Genomic DNA, 18,656 nt, shown 5'->3' on the forward strand with positions numbered 1-18,656 from the left:
ACGATCTACAGTTTAGGTTTCACTGGGGTGTCATCCTCTATTACAGCAAGACAGGGCAAAAGGCATTCCAAGAGCTACCAAAGACAGCAATACAGCTCTTTCTCTTCCTAATCCACTACTACATAAAGGTATTTTCAGACATACCACAACATCTCGTGAGCTATGATTCTGGAATCAGTAGTAATGACATCTTATTGACATGAGAGGGGAAAAGAATAAAGGTTCCAAGGGGAAGATTTCCACTGTAAGTCTTTGTAAGGCAGCCTGAACTGTTTGCTTGGCTGCAAATACACTTCAAAAGGTAGTGGGCTATTTGTGCACACGGGCCCTGTGCCAAGCCTCTTCCCCTCCCTGTGTCATATTTCATTGCTTGCTTCGCCATTGGGAAACAGCTCCAGTCCTCTTCAGCATCTAGTTAAAAACTAACTAAAGAGGAACACATGCTGAAAACCAGATTTGCTACCCTTTTGTGATCAGATATTCACAAACCCACCTTCCTGTTCCCACCACTTTGGATCAACATGTGGTGGGTTTTCTTTGGGGAGAGCCTTTTTTTTATGTTCAGTTGTACCTTGGCCTTCTCACTAGAGAATTAAAAAGAAGCTTCCAGAAACTAAAGAGAAATTGAAAGCAGCAAGTCAGGATGACAAAGCAAATATGACTTAAGTTCATGTTCTTTGACACAGCCAACCCTAAGAGACAGCCACTGAGAGGCTGCATGGCACCACGCTGCCACAATTAGCAAAGCCAGCAACAGATCGCTGCGAGCTTTGTTTCCTCTCTTTTCAAGAGACAGAGCTCCCTCCCCTTACCCCAACCTCACCAAGTATCAGTCTGATAGTACTTTGCTTGAGGAAAATGAGTACCATTTGCAGAGGCAAACTATTTGCAACCTATTTGCAGGTAAGTAGTACCCCCTGCCACTGCCCTCCTGCTAAAGGCACCACATTAGCAGAGTTTACAAGCAAAGGCAAGCATTCATCATAGAGATGCTTCAAGGTCAAACAAACTCTACCTCAAATTTGTCTCCCTTTAAAAAATATATATACATAAATATATATAATTTATTTCTTAGATCTTTACCCTGGTGCCCCAGCTGTAATTGCATAGCACCAGCTGCAGAGAGCACAGGGACAGGAACAAAGTGCTAGATCTCTGAGAGGAGGGGATTAATCGAAAGGCTTCTGCTTACGTATCCATGCCCACTTTCTTTTATTCCCTCTCAGTGTGACTTGCATCACACTACCCTTCTGCTCTCTGCCACGAGATAAATTACTATTGTAAACCAAGCAACCCTGAAACTCAGAATGAGCACGTCAAATCCAGCCAGTGTAATTTACATGACTGATCTCTCCTAATTACAGGGATGGCTGTACATCCCCTGCTAACACAGCCCTTCAGGTGTCAGCCCTTCTTACCTTTCCTAAATTAAGCCATTTTTCCACTTTCAGAGCAGTCCTGGACTGCAGCACTCTGCAGCTCTGCCACACTGACAGAGCAGGTCTGACAGGATTTAAGCTCAAACTGCTGAGAAATGCCTGCAATCAGAAGTCACTGAGCCTACTCAAAACCAACACAGTGCTCAATTCCAGTCCCATGAGCAAGAGTCTGGAAAGAGAGGGAAGAAGGCAGCAAATAAAGGTTATAGCTCCATTTTATCAACCAGATCCAGTCTAACTGCGGGTATCCCACTCCTTGCTCTCCAAGGGCATCCCATGATGCATCCCTGTCAAGTGCTTTTCCAAAAAGACTACCCCAAAGCTAGAGAAAACACTCCGAGTTCCTTTTCAGATCAATTCCTTCCCTCTGCTGCTTTGTTTCAAGCCTCAGGAGCTAAATTCAAAATAGTGAAGTTAAAACCTTCTCTGCTAATAGCTCTGGAGACGTCCCTTAACAACTCTTAAGCGTTTTCAAAGAGCCATTCTTTCCCTTCCCAGCGTTTTTCCAAGCAGCCTTTTCTTATGTTAAACCAATATATTTAGATAGTAATTACTCGGGATTAACTGGGTCACCACGAAGTATTAAAATATAGAAGAAACTCTTCCAAACCAGTTGACAAACCAGAGCCTCTTTATACAACCCAACTGTTGTGCAAACAAAAAGCAATATACAGGTAATTGGGAATATTTTTTATTCATGGAATCAGATTCCTTTTTAGAAGGAACCAAAGGAAGCACTGAGACTTACTCACCTCGGCCTGATGCAAAGCTAGGCAGATGCACAATCCCTAATCCTTCTGTTACCAATAAAACACGAGACTCTTTCAACATACAGAAGTTTAACATCTTGGATGGAAAGCAATACATACATATGAGACAAGGACATCAGAGTCCTGCCAGATACTCTCAACATAGGTAGAGGGAAAGGGAGCTGGAGGGCTGTAACCTCCCCACAGGCCGCTCCACCACCCCTCTGGCGTTCTTTACACAAGGAACCGTATTTGGGGTTTGTTTTCAATACAGCAGCTCAAAGGTCTGAACTCCAGAAACAAAAACCCCTTATGATGTGCAGGTTGTCCAATGTATGTGATGACACAGAAGAACTCCACTCCAAAATAACATATGCAGTAGAAAGCAACAACTTCAACCAGAAAATTTAAACTAAGCTATAGGAATCTGTGAGTTTTCATTCACTGTCAAATTCTTTGACGAAAGAGCCAAAGATTTTTGTGAGTCAAAATTCCAATCACATCACAGGTTAACCATGCAGATTTTGCCCTTACTAACTCCTGCCCATTCCTACAGCACCTATCACCAGCTAACATTGCCCTGACCTGTCAGAAAAATCAAAGGCTGGACTCTCATCAGTGCAATACTAAGTTAGGCTTTGATTTAGAGCTTCACACAGGATGTAGCCCTTAGATCACATACAGACAGTAAGTAAAGGACATTTATTAGGTCAAGTAGAAAGCAGTTTGACAAACGGAGTCAGTCACTGTGTTGGGCAGAGCAATTGTAAAGATGTGAATGCCAAGTTACACTTCTCTCTCCCTGTGGAGGTGGGGGGAAAGCCAGGCAGGGCCTGGGCTTCAATGTATGTCCTCAGCACTCACATGTGGTGCAATATTTTACCTGAGAAAAGCACCCCAGGTGTTAAGCCTGCTGGAAAAACGCAATGCAAAGCCTGAGCAGCAATAGAAAAGTACAATCACACCTCAAGAACATAATATGTTTGGTAGAACACTGTGTACTCTTTCCCTAACTGAATTCTCAACCTTTACAACCTTTCTCTTGTTCTCCGAATGCAGTATGTAACCACGGTAATACTCATAAGGTGTCTATTGTTAAAACTAGATAGAAATGTACAAAAGAAATAGTGCAGCAGATGGATAATTTCTCACTCCTAAATAATGGAATATCTCTACATGATAGAGGTGGAAGAGACCAAAAATGCACATGGAGAACATCCAAATGAGACAATCCTAAATCCACTCTTTTTGCTTCTTAGTCTCTAATTTGGATTTTATCCACCTCAGCTATTAGGGAACTGCATTGTAACACTATGGGCTGGGACCCCTCAACCTGCTACCCTACTGCTCCTGAAACAGGGGACGCCTCCTTCAAAGGCTTAGGGATAGCTGGAAGAGGTGGAAGAGATGTACTCAGTTACACCACAGGGAAGCACTTTTACCTGGAGTTTTCAATTCAAACATTTTTCAATAGAGGTGACACATGGCAATTAAGTGGAAAGTCTCAAGATGTTTTGAAGGACGGGAATTTTAATCAGTGAACAGCTTTCAACAGACATCATTTTAAAATGCAAAATGTGCGTATCTGTTATCTTCATTCTTGACCTCTCTTATGCTAAACCATGAGGTTAGGAAACTACCTTAGATGATCCAAAAAGGATCACCTGTAAGCTAAACTTACACAGCTAAAAGGTTGGGGGGAAAGGTGGTTAATTCAAAGCTTATGTATTTTCTCACATGAAGCCACAGAAAAACATTTCATTGTCTTAGCTGAAAACAGCCAGTTCCAAACACAAGTGGGATGCTCCAGGAAGACAACAGAAACCTGCTGTGACTAGAAGCAATACTGTACTCTCTGCACGGGCTACACAAGCAAAGAAATGGAGGCCACAGAAGACAGACACCATTTTCAGCACACCCCAAAACCAAAGGAAATAACTTGAGTAGGCTTTTCTACACATGCAGACACACACCCTGGCAGTTGACTGTTATCACGGTGCCTGCACTTGGCCAAACAACAGCAAGCGTTCTCAGGACAGAATCAATAGGACACTGCCATAAGCACAAGTCTATGCAACCATCCCCAGCAGCTGAACCCTCCTCAAGCAGGTGGTCAGGAGCTTTAAATGTGGGGTGAAATATGTTGAGAATGTCACAGCAGGAGATGCTCTCTGCTTGCTGCCATCAAACACAGGCAACAGCTCTTCCCATGGAAAGTAACCAAGAGCTGCCAGGACTCGAGATTCTGCAACTGCTAATTCCTCAGTACAAACTATGTCACCAATCTATAATTGTATGCATTAAAATAAAGGGGGATTAAGCTACAGAAACTGTCTGAGAACAAGTTCAAGCATGTAAGGCAGTCTAGCTGGACTAAAATAATACTGTACCCAATTCCTTCTGTTCCAGTTGTCTGCTGACATTCCCATTTCACATGCATCACTTTATTAAGCGTTTTGTAACTTGGAGCGTAGCACAATTACAGTGTGCTCCATGGTTAAAAGACAGTATGTTTCAAGTCTAAATTTCAGTCAAAATAATCAGGTCAAAACCACTGGATTGTTAAGGGGGTTTTAATGCATTAGGTGAAAGCTGCCCAAAAATTGTTTTCCAATTGTTTAATTCTATAATTTTGTTATTTTTAGTAGCATCAGGAGACAGCTGTGGACACCAGCGATGCAAGAATCTACATTAGTTATATGTATTATATACCTTTACTTACAAGTAATATGATTATATGATGTAGTAAGAGACATCCACTATGCTTTCAGTTAACCACAACAGATTGAACAGTTTAAACCAGATTTTCTACTCCCCACCATAGGCTGGGGATACCCCACAGACACAGTGCTTTATAGCAGCCATAGCTCAGGCACTGCTGACCTGTTCTGACATGCTGGAAACAGCACCTCAAGAACTATTAAACCTGTTTCGACAGTCTTTTCTACCTGTAAGGACATCGGTTCATCAATGTTTTGGAGTAAGAATGTCATTAAGTTTAAATCCTGTTGTTCCCTCTTTCCTTCTACGCAATTCAAAACCCAAATGATGTTTTCAACCAAGCGCCTTCCCCTTCTCACCAGATTCAATTCAATTGGTCACCACCTAGAAATATTAATCTCAAGAGTCACATTAAGATCTAAGTTTCTTAAAAAATAAAAAAATCAACCTTCCTGTGTACAGAGACACATAAACCCATAAAGAATATAAAAGACCCTCTTGTTTTGTCACCCAATTCAGGAAGAAAAGCAAAATAACACGACTTCCCAGCCACTGTTGTCACTTCCCTAACAGATGCTTAGATGAGTACTGAGCTGAGCCAAAGAAGTTTCCAGGAAAGGAGGAGGATTGACTTGGAAGATCAGGTCTCAGGTTTCCTGCGTCCTTCATGACACAAGGATTCCCCCCACTACTCTTTCAAAAGGAAAGGTGTGTTAAAACTAAGCTGGAGACTACACCAAAGAGTGGGAAAGTTCTCCTCTGAAGTCACAGAGTCCCACAGACTGAGACAAAGAGTAAACAGAGGCGGCCAGCAGGAACTGCTGAACCTCTCTAAGGTAAGGACACACATCACAGCTCCTTGCTCACAATGACATAATCACTCCTTTGGCAAAACCAACGATGCCAATATGGACATGAAAGAAGAGTTTACATTCCATAGTCCAGGGAATCAATTTCATCTACAGAATTATATAAAAGCTGTTTTCATCTAAGATACCAACTAAATTATTGGAGGTTGCTAGTGTTTAAGTAAGGGTTGCAATAAAAATGCAGCCATTTTAATGGCAGCAGTTAGTTGTAGTGACCCCCTCTACCAGAACAACCACACTGTAGAGCCACACTGTCATCAGTCAAACCGGCTTTTGATACAACCCCACAATCAAAGGTTTCATGGTGCAGGTAAGGCCCCACATTCCACTTCAATATTCATACCCTGACAGGTTATGCTTAAAACTTTACAGCTGCACAGTCTCACTTTGCATGTCCTTGTATTTATCTGTGCTTTTTCCATACATCTTTGAAATATAACACACAACTACTTGAAGACTGGAACAATACCATTCCATGAGATGCCTGGCATATTGTATCAGCAAACCCTTCCAATACAGAAAATGCAGGAAGGCCAAGGGCACTGAGGTGAAGAATCATCAAATCATATGTGAGGTCTAATCAGGTTGGAAGGGACCTCAGAGATCATCCAGTCCAACTTTAGTTGACAAAGAACTGCCTTCCCTCACACTGGTCCAATGCTTTACCCATCATGTGGTAATCTGAACGTGACTGAACTGATAAAGAACATTTCAAACCCAAGTTCTTCCTGACACACACTTGGAGAGCTTCTTTTAAAAAGCAGTCCATAAAAGCTGTTAATGAAGGACATCTGCATGCTTTTTTCCCTTTTAAATGGCAGCTCTGCAAACACCTGCAAGGTTACAAATCAAGACCAGGAACCAGTCTTACCCACTGTGGGAAATACATCATAGGCACGTGAATTCATTATTCCAAGACTGTTGTGTTAAATTCTGTCTTACTTAAATATACTGCAAGTAATTATATAGCACCCATACTCCAGCACTGATATCAAGTGTAACTAGACATGCTTTTACCCACAGACCAAAGTTTTACTTAAAGTAGCATCCTATAATCCTTGCTAGAAGGCAAAACAAACACTTAAAGTCAAAGAAATTAAAATAACCTATAAGCTAAAACATGTCTTTAGACTCTCAGGCAAGCACATCCACTTCTGGGCAATACAAGGGCTTCATCTGATATAAAGAATTTAAACAGCCTCCCCACAGGGATAAAACCAGGCATTTATAAGGCAACTGAGCTTTGTTAATAATATTCTGTCTGTTCTCCAAGAGCAATAAAGCACGTGCACAAGTGTTGGATGTATTTTCCTTGCTACACTCCAAAATTGCAGATTCCTAATGTAAAAATCACTATCACCACTAGCTACTCCTTATCTCACCTTAGCTCCCCTCATTCCTACATACTCAAATGCCCTACACCTTACACAACATAGAAAGAGGTCTTACAGCAGATCTGTTGTATTTTCAGAGATAAACTTGTGAATATTCAGAGTTAAACCATGATACAACTGCAGAGTCTTCTAAATGCATGAAAAAACTGAGAACCTCCAGAAGAGCTCTCACCTTACAAATAATGACCTCTCAGCAAAGAGCTAGATCAAAAATTGCAACAATAGAATACCCCCTTCCTCTTTCCCCCCTTGGAAACCTTCATTATGTGACACATTTCTATTAAATATCACACCCAGCAGACTACTAAAACCTCAGCTTTCTAAACAAAAGAGAATATAAAGAAATATTTACATGTAAATTACTGAAATAGATCTACAAACTAGGAACCCCTTCACAGCCAACTGTGCTGAAACCTGGATTTAAATCCAGCACCACTACCTACTTCAAATCAAATTAATTCAGTTTCTCACAGAAGAAGAACCTTCAAGCCTCACGCTGCAGCCTCTCTCCCTCTAAGCTACGGTACTCCCCAACTGAATATAAAGAAAATAACCCCTCTTCCTTGTCAGAATACAATTTCCAGACTGGTTTTAGAGGAATCTGATGACATTCACAAGATAGGCTTTAACTGAGTGTCAACAAAAATAAAATGCACATTCTGTGCAGAGTTTCTTCTGCTCTTGGATTTACACCAGTTCATACAGCTCAAAACCAGTCAGGGCTGGGCCTGAGCTCCAGAAACTCTGTTTTGCAAGTGTTTTCAGGAAGCCCGTTCTGCCCTTACAGCCATCTATCCAAAGATCTACAACCAGTGTTGTGTTAGGAAGCCTGTGAGGAAGTATTTTGGCACAGACTCATTCAGCACCAACTGTCTGTCCTGAACAATCTGTATTTTTAAAACATTCCCACAAAGGGCTTTCAATAGGAGTTTCTTAGGTAGGTAACCTGAGTCCAGACTGAAGTTCAGACGAGCTCCTGGCCATGCTATCACGTAACACTGAGAAGCTGTCGTCAACAGGTAGAACTTTACCACAAAACACTCTTTGAGCCCCCTCCCTCAAACCTGCTGGGCTGGATGTGCTGCAGTGTGCAGGCTCCTGCATAGCCTCACATCTGGAGGGAGAAAAGGAACAGGCAGAGTTAATTAAACATACCATTTAATGGAGGTGGAATTTTATCCCAGATGCAATGGCAGCAAAATGTCCTCCCAGCTATGCTGCTGGGGTTTGCCACCCAAGGAAGAAATGTCTTGGTGCCAAAGCATCTTTTGGAGAAGTTCGCTTTAGGTTTTAGGCCAAAACATGAAAGCTCAACCTCTCTCTCTAAAGCCTTACAACTTCTAATGAAATATAAGTAAATAAATAGTAAAAAGGGACAATGGGGGTAGCCATTAAAGCATGAACAGCCTGTGCTCTCAGAAAGGGCAAAGAAAGCTAAGAAGTTATAACAGCCTACAAACAGAACTCAACATGCCATTAAAAAGAAGCAGAACTCTAGGAAAAGCGATTCATAAACAACAGGGGAAAAAGACAAGTCCAAGTGTTTAACTTGCACTTCTGGAAGATCAAGGAACAGTCTCAAACTGAGGTCCTACCTGAAGCATTTTTGCAATGTTGCTAATAAAATTAGTTGGCAGTTCTTTAGTAGGGTCCTAAATCTATCCCAACCTGGAAAGCACATTGAGCAATCACAGGTGAACAAGGGCGATGGACAGACTTTTCAAGGCTACTGACAAATATCTCTATTGCTTCACAATCAACCTCTATTTTTTTCCCCCAAATTGGCTGAAGGAGCTATTTTAATTCTGCTATTCCAGCAGGAATATTAAAGTGCAAATTCACATTAAATAAACACAATTACTAACAATACTATTGGAATATTATTCCAAAACACACTGCAGCTCAGATCATTTACTACATCGTATGTGAAAGGCATGAAACAGGGAAGTAGCTTCAGGTTGGGAGACTACATAGTTCCTGCCAAAGAGCAGCTTGCCACACGTGTGAAAAACCTCTAGTGAGAATTACTTATTGCTCTGTTAATTAACCAATACCTGGACATGGCTAAAAAGAACCCAATCTACCAAGTAAGTGCACTTCTGTCGCCCCTGCTGTGAGCTCCCTCACCATTTCCTGCAGATGAACATTAATCTTGATGCGGAAAGAGGGTGAAGGGATCATTGCTGCAGGAAAGTGCCATGCCTTTAACAAAAGGAAAACTGACTTCACAGAATCATTGAATGGTTTGGGTTGGAAGGGACATTGAAGTGCATCCAGCTCCAACCCCCTGCCATAGGCAGGGACACCTTCCACTAGAGCAGCTTGCTTCAAACCCCTGTGTCCAACCTGGCCTTGAGCACTGCCAGGGATGGGGCAGCCACAGCTTCTCTGGGCACCCCATGCCAGCACCTCAGCACCCTCACAGGGAAGAGCTTGTGCCTAAGAGCTCATCTCAGTCTCCTCTCCGGCAGGTTAAAGCCATTCCGCTTGTCCTGTCCCTTGTGTAAAGTCCCTCTCCAACAACCTGAAGGTCTCATTGAAACAATTTGTTGGTAGAACAGAACAGTGATAGAAAATTCCAGCTCTAATTCTAGGCCCCAAAACCCAAGCCTAATAGGCCACTAGTTAACATCACCTGGGGCACTGTGGATTACACAAGGTCCCCCAACACGGTAAAGGTGTCTCTAGAAAAGGAAAATGTGCCTTCATTGCACCTTTTTATAATGACCCAGAGCAGGGTTAGTACACTGAGGCAAACAAGAAGAGGTGGGAAGGGGAGAACTGAATAGAAACACAGCAGCAGAGCTGTACAAACCCCGGCACAACAAACCCTACCACAGGTCAGGAAAGCAATGCCCTGGCAAGAACACATGAGCAAACGGAGCAGCACCTGTCTGCATACCCAGCCCTGCTCCCTGCTGCTCAAAGGTTAAACTCTCACAGGCTTTAAGCCCCCTCTAAGAGTAATCAGGCTCAAGCCGACACTAATTTTCATCTACTCTTGTCTATATTACACCAATTTGACAGACTTCCTTTTTACACACCCCCATTCATCTAGAAGGCTTATCCACTTAAACACCTGAAAACGTGTGATTTTAGAACCAAACTACCCACTGAAGTTGCGAAATTAAAGCCAGTTTGATCACTTCAGATTTTCTTCAACTGCAACTAAAAAGCCATTGGTTGTCAGACTGTATTCGACATGCTGCCACTTCGAAATGAGAGTGAATACTCCTGAAATAGCTTCTTCAGCACAAACCAGGAATAATAGTTATACGCACTATCTTCACAAGTAATTTTCAAGTTCAGCTCTGCTTTTTGCTGTCCCCCAGAACATTACAAAAGAAAACTGAGTATTACACTACAGTGCTGGGAATTTTATTCATCTCATCCACACATGCATGAAGCATCCTCTGCTGTGAGGCACTTCTCCAAAGCAAACTCCTGAACTCCTCAAGAGAGACCTTCTTTTGCACTGTATCACAACACACACAGTATTATCTGCTAGTCCCTTACTCCCTCTGCAGATGCAGATTACCAATATAATTCAATAGAAAGCTGCAGAAGGAGGAAAATATGAAAGGAAAAATGTAAATAGTCTTCTCACTGTTTATTAGTTCAACAACTCCACACAAGTTCTTTCCCCCAACTGTTGATATCAAGACCTTCACCTGGAATTCAAGTTGCAAACCTGAGGTTTCTGGGGTTTTGATGTTATGCCACTAAGAAAAAACAGTAACTACAACTTAGCTAAGCAATCTCTGTTAACAATACCCAAACCTACCCAACATCAATGCTATCAGAAATGGTTTAAAAGATACAACTGCAATAACAAGTCAGACCCCACAATTCAGACAGTGGCAATTTCACAACATTGTGTCACTGGGCTCACCGCATCACTCACACCCGCGGCTTCCGTTCTTCACCATTATATACTGCCTATTTCCAACGTTTTTCCTGGTGCTGCAGCTTGCCTGATAACTTGTACCTGCTTTTTCTATTTCCTAGGGCAGTCATAGAGCCTTTACACAGCCACAACACGCAACAAAAGCCAGAGCATTTAAAGAACCCCTGTTTTACAAACAGATGCTAACTTTTAACCAAACACCTAGCTAACTCTCCTCACCGAGAAGTTCTTGACCGTGGAAGCTTTAAGACTTCCATAGAGCCTTTAAACCACGGTTTTCCCTCCTTCCAAAGCCTGCTTCAGTGTCCAGAACATCATAAACCACCCCTGGAGGATTCAGCTCATCCTCCCGCTCCTCAAGGAAAGCGCCCTTTAAGAGTTTCTGGGTCCGCTGGATCACATGCTCCTCTTCCTATCAATTAGTCACTCTTTAACAGCTTCACAGCCCTTTGACCGACGAGCTCCTGGAGCTGGCAAAATCACAACCCCGAGCTGCTTGGGGAGGCGAACCCGGGCTCCTTCTCACTCCTGTCCGGCTCCTCTCCACCTCCGCGCTGCCATGATAGCTGCCTCCTCACCACACACACCCCCCGCCGGCCCCGCCATCGCCGACCCCGGGGAAAGGGAGGGGAAGGGGAGGAGAACAGGGGCCCCGCACTAAACACCGCCTTCCCCCCTTCACGGCAGTTCCCCCCCCCCGCGCACCCCGTCCCCGCAGCGGAGCGCCGCGGGCGGCGGGACGGCCCTGCCGCCCCCAGACGCGGCCGGCGGCCTCCCACGGCTCCCCTCTCAGCCCCAGCCGGGCGAGCGGCCCTCCCGCCCTTCCCCTCCGCCGCTTTAGGGCCGACGGCCTCTCTCCGCTCGCCTCAGAGACCCCACCACCCCTCAGGTCCCCCCTCGGCCCCGCTCGCGGCCCGCCTCACCAGTTGGTCATATCGAGGAAGAAGGCGCAGCCGGCGGGGCTGAGCTGGAAGCCGAGGAGTCGCTGGAACTCGCCGATCAGCACGTCCTTGTCGGTGGTGCCCAGGCAGCTGAACTTCTGCATCAGCTCCGCGTCCAGATCCACGTCCATGCCCTCCATGGCGCTCGGCGGGCCCGGCCGCCCCGGGGCCACCCCGCTGCCGCCGCCGCCGCCGCCTCAGCGCCGCATGGGGCCAGAGGGGAGAGCGGGCACGCCGGGGGGGTTAAGGGGGGGGAAGGAGGAGGGGGAGCGGGCGACGCCAGCCGCGGGCCGCCACTACGCAGGCGCCGCTCCGCCCCGCGCTAGAGCACGGGGTCTGTGACGCAAGCACGCTGGCGCCCGGGCACGGTGGCGTCATCCCGCGCGCGGCGCCGCCGGCCCCCTCGGCGGAAGGAGAGCCGCAAGGGCAGGGGCGGGGGCGCTGCGTCAGGGGAGCGCGCGAGACGCTCACGTCCATATTTGGAGTGTTTATGTATGCAAATGAGCCCGAGGGAGGGCGGGCTGTGTGACGTCACGTGGCGCCAGCAGAACGCGGCGCAGCGAGGGTGGCCCCAACCCAATGACGGTTTTCCCGCCATTTCCATCGCTGCGGGGCGCGCTTGGTGGCTTAGAGACAGCAGAAGCGCCGGTTCTCGCCCCGCCAGCACCGGGGCCTTGCAGGCGGAAGCGCCGCCTGATTCGCACAACCGATGCAAACAAACCCTTTGGGGCTTTAACGCGAGCCCGCTGCGCCAACAGAAAGCTGCGCCCGAGCACGGCCCCACTCTGACGTAGCGTTACAGGCGGCCTGGTCCCGGTCCTGACCCCGCCCCGCCCTGCGCAGCCGCCGTGGTGCTACGGAAGCCGCCGGAGGTCAAGCGACGGAAGGTGTCGCTGTGTGATCGCGTCACTTCCTGGCGGTGCCGGCGGTGGCGGGTCGCGGGGAGCAGCATGCCGAAGTGAGCGCGGAGGGGACTGAGGGGATGGTGCGGGCCAGGCGGGGACAAGGGGGGGTGAGCCCCGCGGCTCTCGTTCGGCTCTTGTTCGGCTCTTGTTCAGGCCTGGGAAGAGCGGAGGATGGAGTGCTTTGTCGGGTCCGGGCCGGGCCGTGGTGGCGGGGGATGTTGGGGTTTAATCCCCACAGCGAAATAGCGAGTTTTCCCTTTTCAGGTTTTATTGTGATTACTGCGATACATACCTCACCCATGACTCGGTAAGTACGGCACTGCCTGTGTTAACTGCTCTGTTGTATCAAGAGCGTTTAATGACACCTTATATAAGGTTACTTGAAGTAACCTGGTGTCCTGCCTTGTTATCTCCTATGCCCCTTCTAAAAAGAGCCAGACTGATGTCACCAGCGTTCAACATCTGGGGGCAGCCAATGGTCACGGCTGCCTGTGTGTCCTGCAGTGAGTGAATAGGATGCAGCTGGCAGTTAGAGCATCTTCTTTCACTTAAATTGGAGTTTCAATGCTTAGAGTTTATGCGTAGAGTTTTTGAACATTGCCCATCCTCTGGCTGGGCACAAAAACCAACCTGGTTCATAACGTGTATGTTTAAAGTTATGCATTTCCCAGTAAACTTTGGGTTTGTGTGTTACTGTGTAAGCTTTACATGATCTTTCTCAGCCCTCCGTGAGAAAAACCCATTGCAGTGGCCGAAAACACAAAGAGAATGTGAAAGACTACTATCAAAAATGGATGGAGGAGCAAGCTCAGAGCCTGATTGACAAAACAAGTAAGGCCAATCTTTCTGGAACCATGGATTGCGTCCCCTTTACCTTCTCTGTTGTTCCTCTAGCTGCTTTTCTTCTGTGCTGATTCTTGTGGTGAGTCTTTGCTCTGTGAATCGTGCGCAAAAACTTCCCTTAGAACCTGAATTTTGAACTTGTTGGAGTGTGGCTTCCACCAAAGACACCAAGGGCTCAGCCCAAGGAGCAGGCACCGCTCCTTGGGCAAGCAGCCATTGGGAGTAGGCACCTCTTCAGTGTGGTTGAGAGGGCAGTAGACACTACCTATTGCTGCTAATAGTGTTCTAAAAAGTCACATAACACGGTTTTGCTCTTTGGTAGTAGCATGTTTATAGAAAGAGCACAAATAAATCCAAAAGATAGGAAAACAGACATTAAAATGTGTGGACTCTTGCCCTTTTTTATTTCAAAAGAGTTTCTTGCCCTCAGTTCCGTGGGTATTGATTCCCCTCCCCTGCTGTTAAAAGCAAGAATATAAATCAAGTGTGAAATGTTTCTTCTGCCAGTTTATAGGGTTCTTTTCTTTTTGCTTGTTCTCTGAATAATGGTCCTTCATGAAAAGGAATACAAATGCCAGGTTAACTTTATGGCAACTTTATTTAGATTATAGAATCAGAGACCCAGTTTGAGGGGGCCCATAAGGATCTTTGAGCCCAACTTCCTGCTTCTCACAAGAATACCTAAAACTAAACTATATGACTAAAGAGTGTCCTTCAGACGCTCCTTGTACTCTGGCAGGCTTGGTGCCGTGGCCACCTCCCTGGGGAGCCCATTCCAGGGACTGACCACCCTCAGCAAAAGCCTTTTCCTGATGCGCAGTCTGCGCTCCCCCAGCGCAGCCTCATTCCTTGTGCCCCTTCTCCTCTATTTCACATCTTTTGCCTTTCTTCTAGTCAGTTCCAGTCTCTTGAATTTGTTCTTTTCCCTTTCACCTAAGGTATTTTTCATGCTTTTTGTCACCTACTTGAGTCACTGCTAATTAGGATTTTCATGTCTTTACTGATTCCAGTTCAAAGCTGCAGCTGAAAATCACGAGATGTATTTTTTTTGTAGCACCCGCCTTCCTGTTAGGTGTGTGAAACCCATCAAGGAGCTGTCTAGTCTCAGCTGGAGTAATTACTGTAATAACTGTCTTCAAGAATATCAGGTGTTTCCGCAGCGTAAACCAGGGATTTGTTCCAGAGTTAGAACAACTGAGCACGCAGCATGACGTGAAGTATGCTCTGACCGCGTGGCATGCGAAGGACGATTGGCGCAGGAGCTTCCTCAGCCTAGTAACTGGCTTTTCTCCTGGGATTCTTTCTTTCCCCCTTTTTCTTTTCTTTTCCCCCCCAATGTAGCGGCTGCCTTCCAGCAAGGAAAAATCCCACCTACCCCGTTCTCGGCACCACCTCCTGCAGGAGCCATGATACCACCTCCTCCCAGCATCCGTAAGTCTGCGCTGCACAGGTTTCGAGAGGGCTGGCAGCAGTGTTGCCTGTTTCTTAGACTTGTAAAGTCCTTTTAGCTTGGAATCAAGCTAAGATGTTTTGAGCTTGTGATTACCAAAATGTAAGTGAATGTTTTGTCGGAGTCTTTCAGCAACTGTCTTAAGCTTTATTTTGTCTTATTTTAGTACTTTAGTTAGGTACATTAATAGAAATATGTGCCGCCTTGGTTTTGTTTTGTCTTTTGAAATAGAATAGGATTGATAATGTTCTTTTGTGATTCAGCTGGCAAATGGCTGAGCTCTTTCTGCAGAGTCCTGCTGTTGGCAGCAGTACCCACCTGCATTAGGTGTGCAAAGGTGGCAGTAACAGCTTGCATACTCTTCCTCCAGTTCACTTTTTGGCACCTGAAGTCAGAGTTGAATCTGAAAATGATGGCAGGCAGTTGTAAAACAGCCTAAGACACCTCCGTTACTAAAATGTCCTGTGAAGTTAAACTATTTCATGTTGCATGTTGTTGATGACTGTGAAAGCAGCCAGATGTGTAACTGATCTGTGTATCTGTTCAGCTGGCCCCCCGAGACCCGGCATGATGCCGGCCCCTCATATGGGTGGGCCACCAATGATGCCAATGATGGGCCCACCCCCACCAGGAATGATGCCAGTTGGACCTGGTAAGTCCGGGTACCGGTAAATCCCCACCTGTGGTACTGTGTGCTCTGGTTTTGCAGGGTGTTTGGGTTGTGGTTTTTGTCCGACTGGGCAATAGAGAGATGTCAGAAGACCTCAGCTGCGGTGTTCAGATGCTAGCTGTAGTGACACATTAGTTTTTAGCTTGTGTTACTTCAGAGATCATATTAGACACAGCATAGATGGAGAGCCCCGAGTGTCATGCTGTAGAAGTATTTCGGTTTGCATGTACTATATACACACATTTGATCCATTATCCTCTGTGTGTTAAGGCATAAAGCAGTCTTGCAACTGGTAATTTATGTTGCTTTATGACTTGTTGAAAGTGACTGTTTTCCTGTACAGCTGAAACTGTGTAGCTTTTCTACCTCGCATAGTACAGCCTGTAATTGCTCAGGAATTCAGTTTGTAGTGCTTAGTTTTCTTGCACAAGGGCTGCACTTCACTAAATGAATTTTAATCTTTACAATGTCTCAAGATAATGTGTTTTAGAGAAATCATGTTTTCCTCCTGAACAGTAACTGCAAACAAAAATGTCTTTGGTCCATTCTGCTTTTGAGCTTCCCTGCATTTGAAGAGGACATCTTACTGAAGCAGTTAACTGGAATAAATCTAAAAGAACACACACAGGCTCTAAAAGCAGCAAAGTGTCTACCGTGGTTGCCTTGCTGGTAGAAACTGTTCTTTAAGTGCTTTTCTAAAGGCACAGAACACGTGCATAATCTGCTATCATTAAGCAGCACGGTGGCTTCCAAATGCACTTTCCAATTCAGTGATTAATCCAATGCAACGTCCCTTTGAGTGGCTGAAAATAATTTATCAGTGGGTATTGTCAGAAGTGGGCATATAGCCGGGACCTGGTTCTTCCACTTGCTAATACCCCTCAGGGAAACATAATCCAGCTTCCAGACCTGTAAAGTGGAAGTTTCCTGGAGGGTTGGGAGTGAACCTGCACATGTATCGACATGACTGGGTAGTTGCTACTCCCAAGAGCTCTTCTCTGACGTCTTCTCTTTCCCATTGTAGCTCCAGGGATGAGGCCACCAATGGGTGGACACATGCCAATGATGCCAGGGCCCCCAATGATGAGACCACCCTCCAGACCCATGATGGTGCCAACCAGGCCAGGAATGACCCGTCCAGACAGATAAAGGTGGAAATGGAGTTTCCTTTTCATATTGTGATCTTCTGTATGATAAAATACCACAGACCTCTGTCTCTAAGCTTTTGTAATAAAATAGTGTGTATAAGAGATGTGCTGTTGCTGCAGCTTGCAGGTGGTTTGGCCTACATCCTGCTGCACACTGGACGGATGCTTTTTGGTTCTCCTCTCCCCCTTTCGAATCTTAAAACACAACAATAAAGCATTGATGCTGGTTTACATGTAGAGAATGTGAGCCTTGCTGTGTGTGGTGTTTCTGGCTGGCAGAAAGAGATGTAGGTTTTCTTTGTTCCCTACCTGTTTAGTGCAGAGCTTTCCCTGTTTTTACCTCCTCAGTTCTTAGGTGGTCTCTTTTCCATGTCACACCCCTCCAGAGATGTGTTGCCATCTGCATTTTGAATCCTTGTTTCAAAACAAGTGCCCATGTTTTAAAATAAAACCTAAAGAGACCTGAGGCTGTATCTCTGCCTGGTGAGACTGCAAGGTTAAGTGACTTCACTAGTGCAAAATAGGGGGAATTTAGTAAAATGCTGATTTTCCACTGAGGGAAGCAAAGAGCTGCTGTTAAAATGCTACTTCTGACAGTAATCGTTCTGATACTGCCAAATGTATTTCTGCTTTTCAGTTGTTACTGGGACATATGTGTGGACACATAGAATTATGTTAGTGGAGCTGTTCAGTCAGTAGTTACTGACACTCTGCTCCCTCCTTAGCATGAGGGGACATGATCTTGAAGACACAGGCCAACCCCTTTATCTTGTTAAAAGGGCTTTGCTGAAGTGTACATCATGCAGGTGCACAAATCCAAATGAGCTGTGCTTTTTATAAAGGCAGGTAATGATAGAAGAGACAAGGAGAGTGGCTTTAAGCTGACAGAGGGGAAATTTACATTTGATATCAGGAAGTTGTTACTGTGTTAGTAGAAGCTGTCCCTGCCTGTGGCATGGGATAGGAGCTGGATGAGCTTTAAGGTCCTTTCCAACCCCAACCACTCTGGGATTCTATGATAGGATTCCATGAATCAAGATAATTTATTCTGTGGGTATAACTGGCTGTTCTGTGCATTCATTATCTGCATCAGCCTGCAGAAGTGTCCAACTCATTCTTGACTTATTTGCATCTAATACGGAAGTGTGAGGAGGATTTGCCTCTGCCAATGCAAAAATAGGCAGGAATTAGTGGTTTGGAAGCTGTTAGAGGTTCAAGTTTGTGTGCCACTCGAGTTCCACCTACCCTAGGATTAAAACAGAACATACACAGTGGAGTACAGAGCATGTGGGTTTCGTGTTGCGGCACTGAAGATGTGAGTGCCCAGGTTAGGGCTCCGGGATACTGCCAGGCAGCAGAACCGTGCCTCCATGTGGGCTGCTTTTGCTGAGCGCTGCCTTGGAAGGGAAACGCTCCTTTGTGATCTATGCTGGAATCTCGTGCCGCTGAAGTGGCCGTCTCTGGAGTCATCACTACAATGCACAGCTACAACTAGCACAGGATGTGCTTGAAGTTAGGATGGTGTGTGCTCATCCAGGCACCTCGCTGGCTTGTATTTCACGTTTGATTGTTGTAGTGTGAGCACCTTCTTAATAAAAACCTTCATTTGGGCCGACCGAG

At 45.6% G+C, this 18,656-nt stretch overlaps 2 protein-coding genes across 2 annotated transcripts in view; one reads left to right on the forward strand and one right to left on the reverse strand.

Annotated features, from left to right (window-relative positions):
- Positions 1–12,270, reverse strand: part of ILRUN (inflammation and lipid regulator with UBA-like and NBR1-like domains) — a 30,052-nt gene extending 17,782 nt beyond the window's left edge. The window contains exon 1 of the mRNA XM_061363034.1: positions 12,003–12,270. Coding sequence (XP_061219018.1) covers positions 12,003–12,160 — 158 coding nt within the window. The 5' untranslated portion in view covers positions 12,161–12,270. The remainder of the gene's footprint in view (positions 1–12,002) is intronic.
- A 732-nt stretch (positions 12,271–13,002) lies between these two features.
- On the forward strand, positions 13,003–17,283 carry SNRPC (small nuclear ribonucleoprotein polypeptide C). Its single transcript, XM_061362749.1, has 6 exons — positions 13,003–13,032; positions 13,164–13,232; positions 13,648–13,756; positions 15,110–15,199; positions 15,766–15,870; positions 16,913–17,283. Exons 1-6 carry the CDS (start codon positions 13,003–13,005, stop codon positions 17,035–17,037), a joined length of 528 nt encoding a protein of 175 aa, XP_061218733.1. The 3' UTR covers positions 17,038–17,283.
- The last annotated feature ends 1,373 nt before the right edge of the window (positions 17,284–18,656 follow it).

Source organism: Neopsephotus bourkii, unplaced genomic scaffold (assembly GCF_033783945.1).
Source record: "Neopsephotus bourkii isolate Nb327-2 ecotype Australia unplaced genomic scaffold, CSIRO-AGI_Nbou_v1 NB_1139, whole genome shotgun sequence".
Lineage (NCBI taxonomy): Eukaryota > Metazoa > Chordata > Aves > Psittaciformes > Psittacidae > Neopsephotus > Neopsephotus bourkii.

Bases quoted from the DNA above. Each gene is read 5' to 3' on its own strand.
- SNRPC (XM_061362749.1), top strand. From the start codon at position 13,003: ATGGTGCGGGCCAGGCGGGGACAAGGGGGG. The intron at 13,033-13,163 runs GTGAGCCCCGCG...TAATCCCCACAG, and splicing joins CCAGGCGGGGACAAGGGGGG to CGAAATAGCGAGTTTTCCCT. The intron at 15,200-15,765 runs GTAAGTCTGCGC...GTATCTGTTCAG, and splicing joins ACCACCTCCTCCCAGCATCC to CTGGCCCCCCGAGACCCGGC.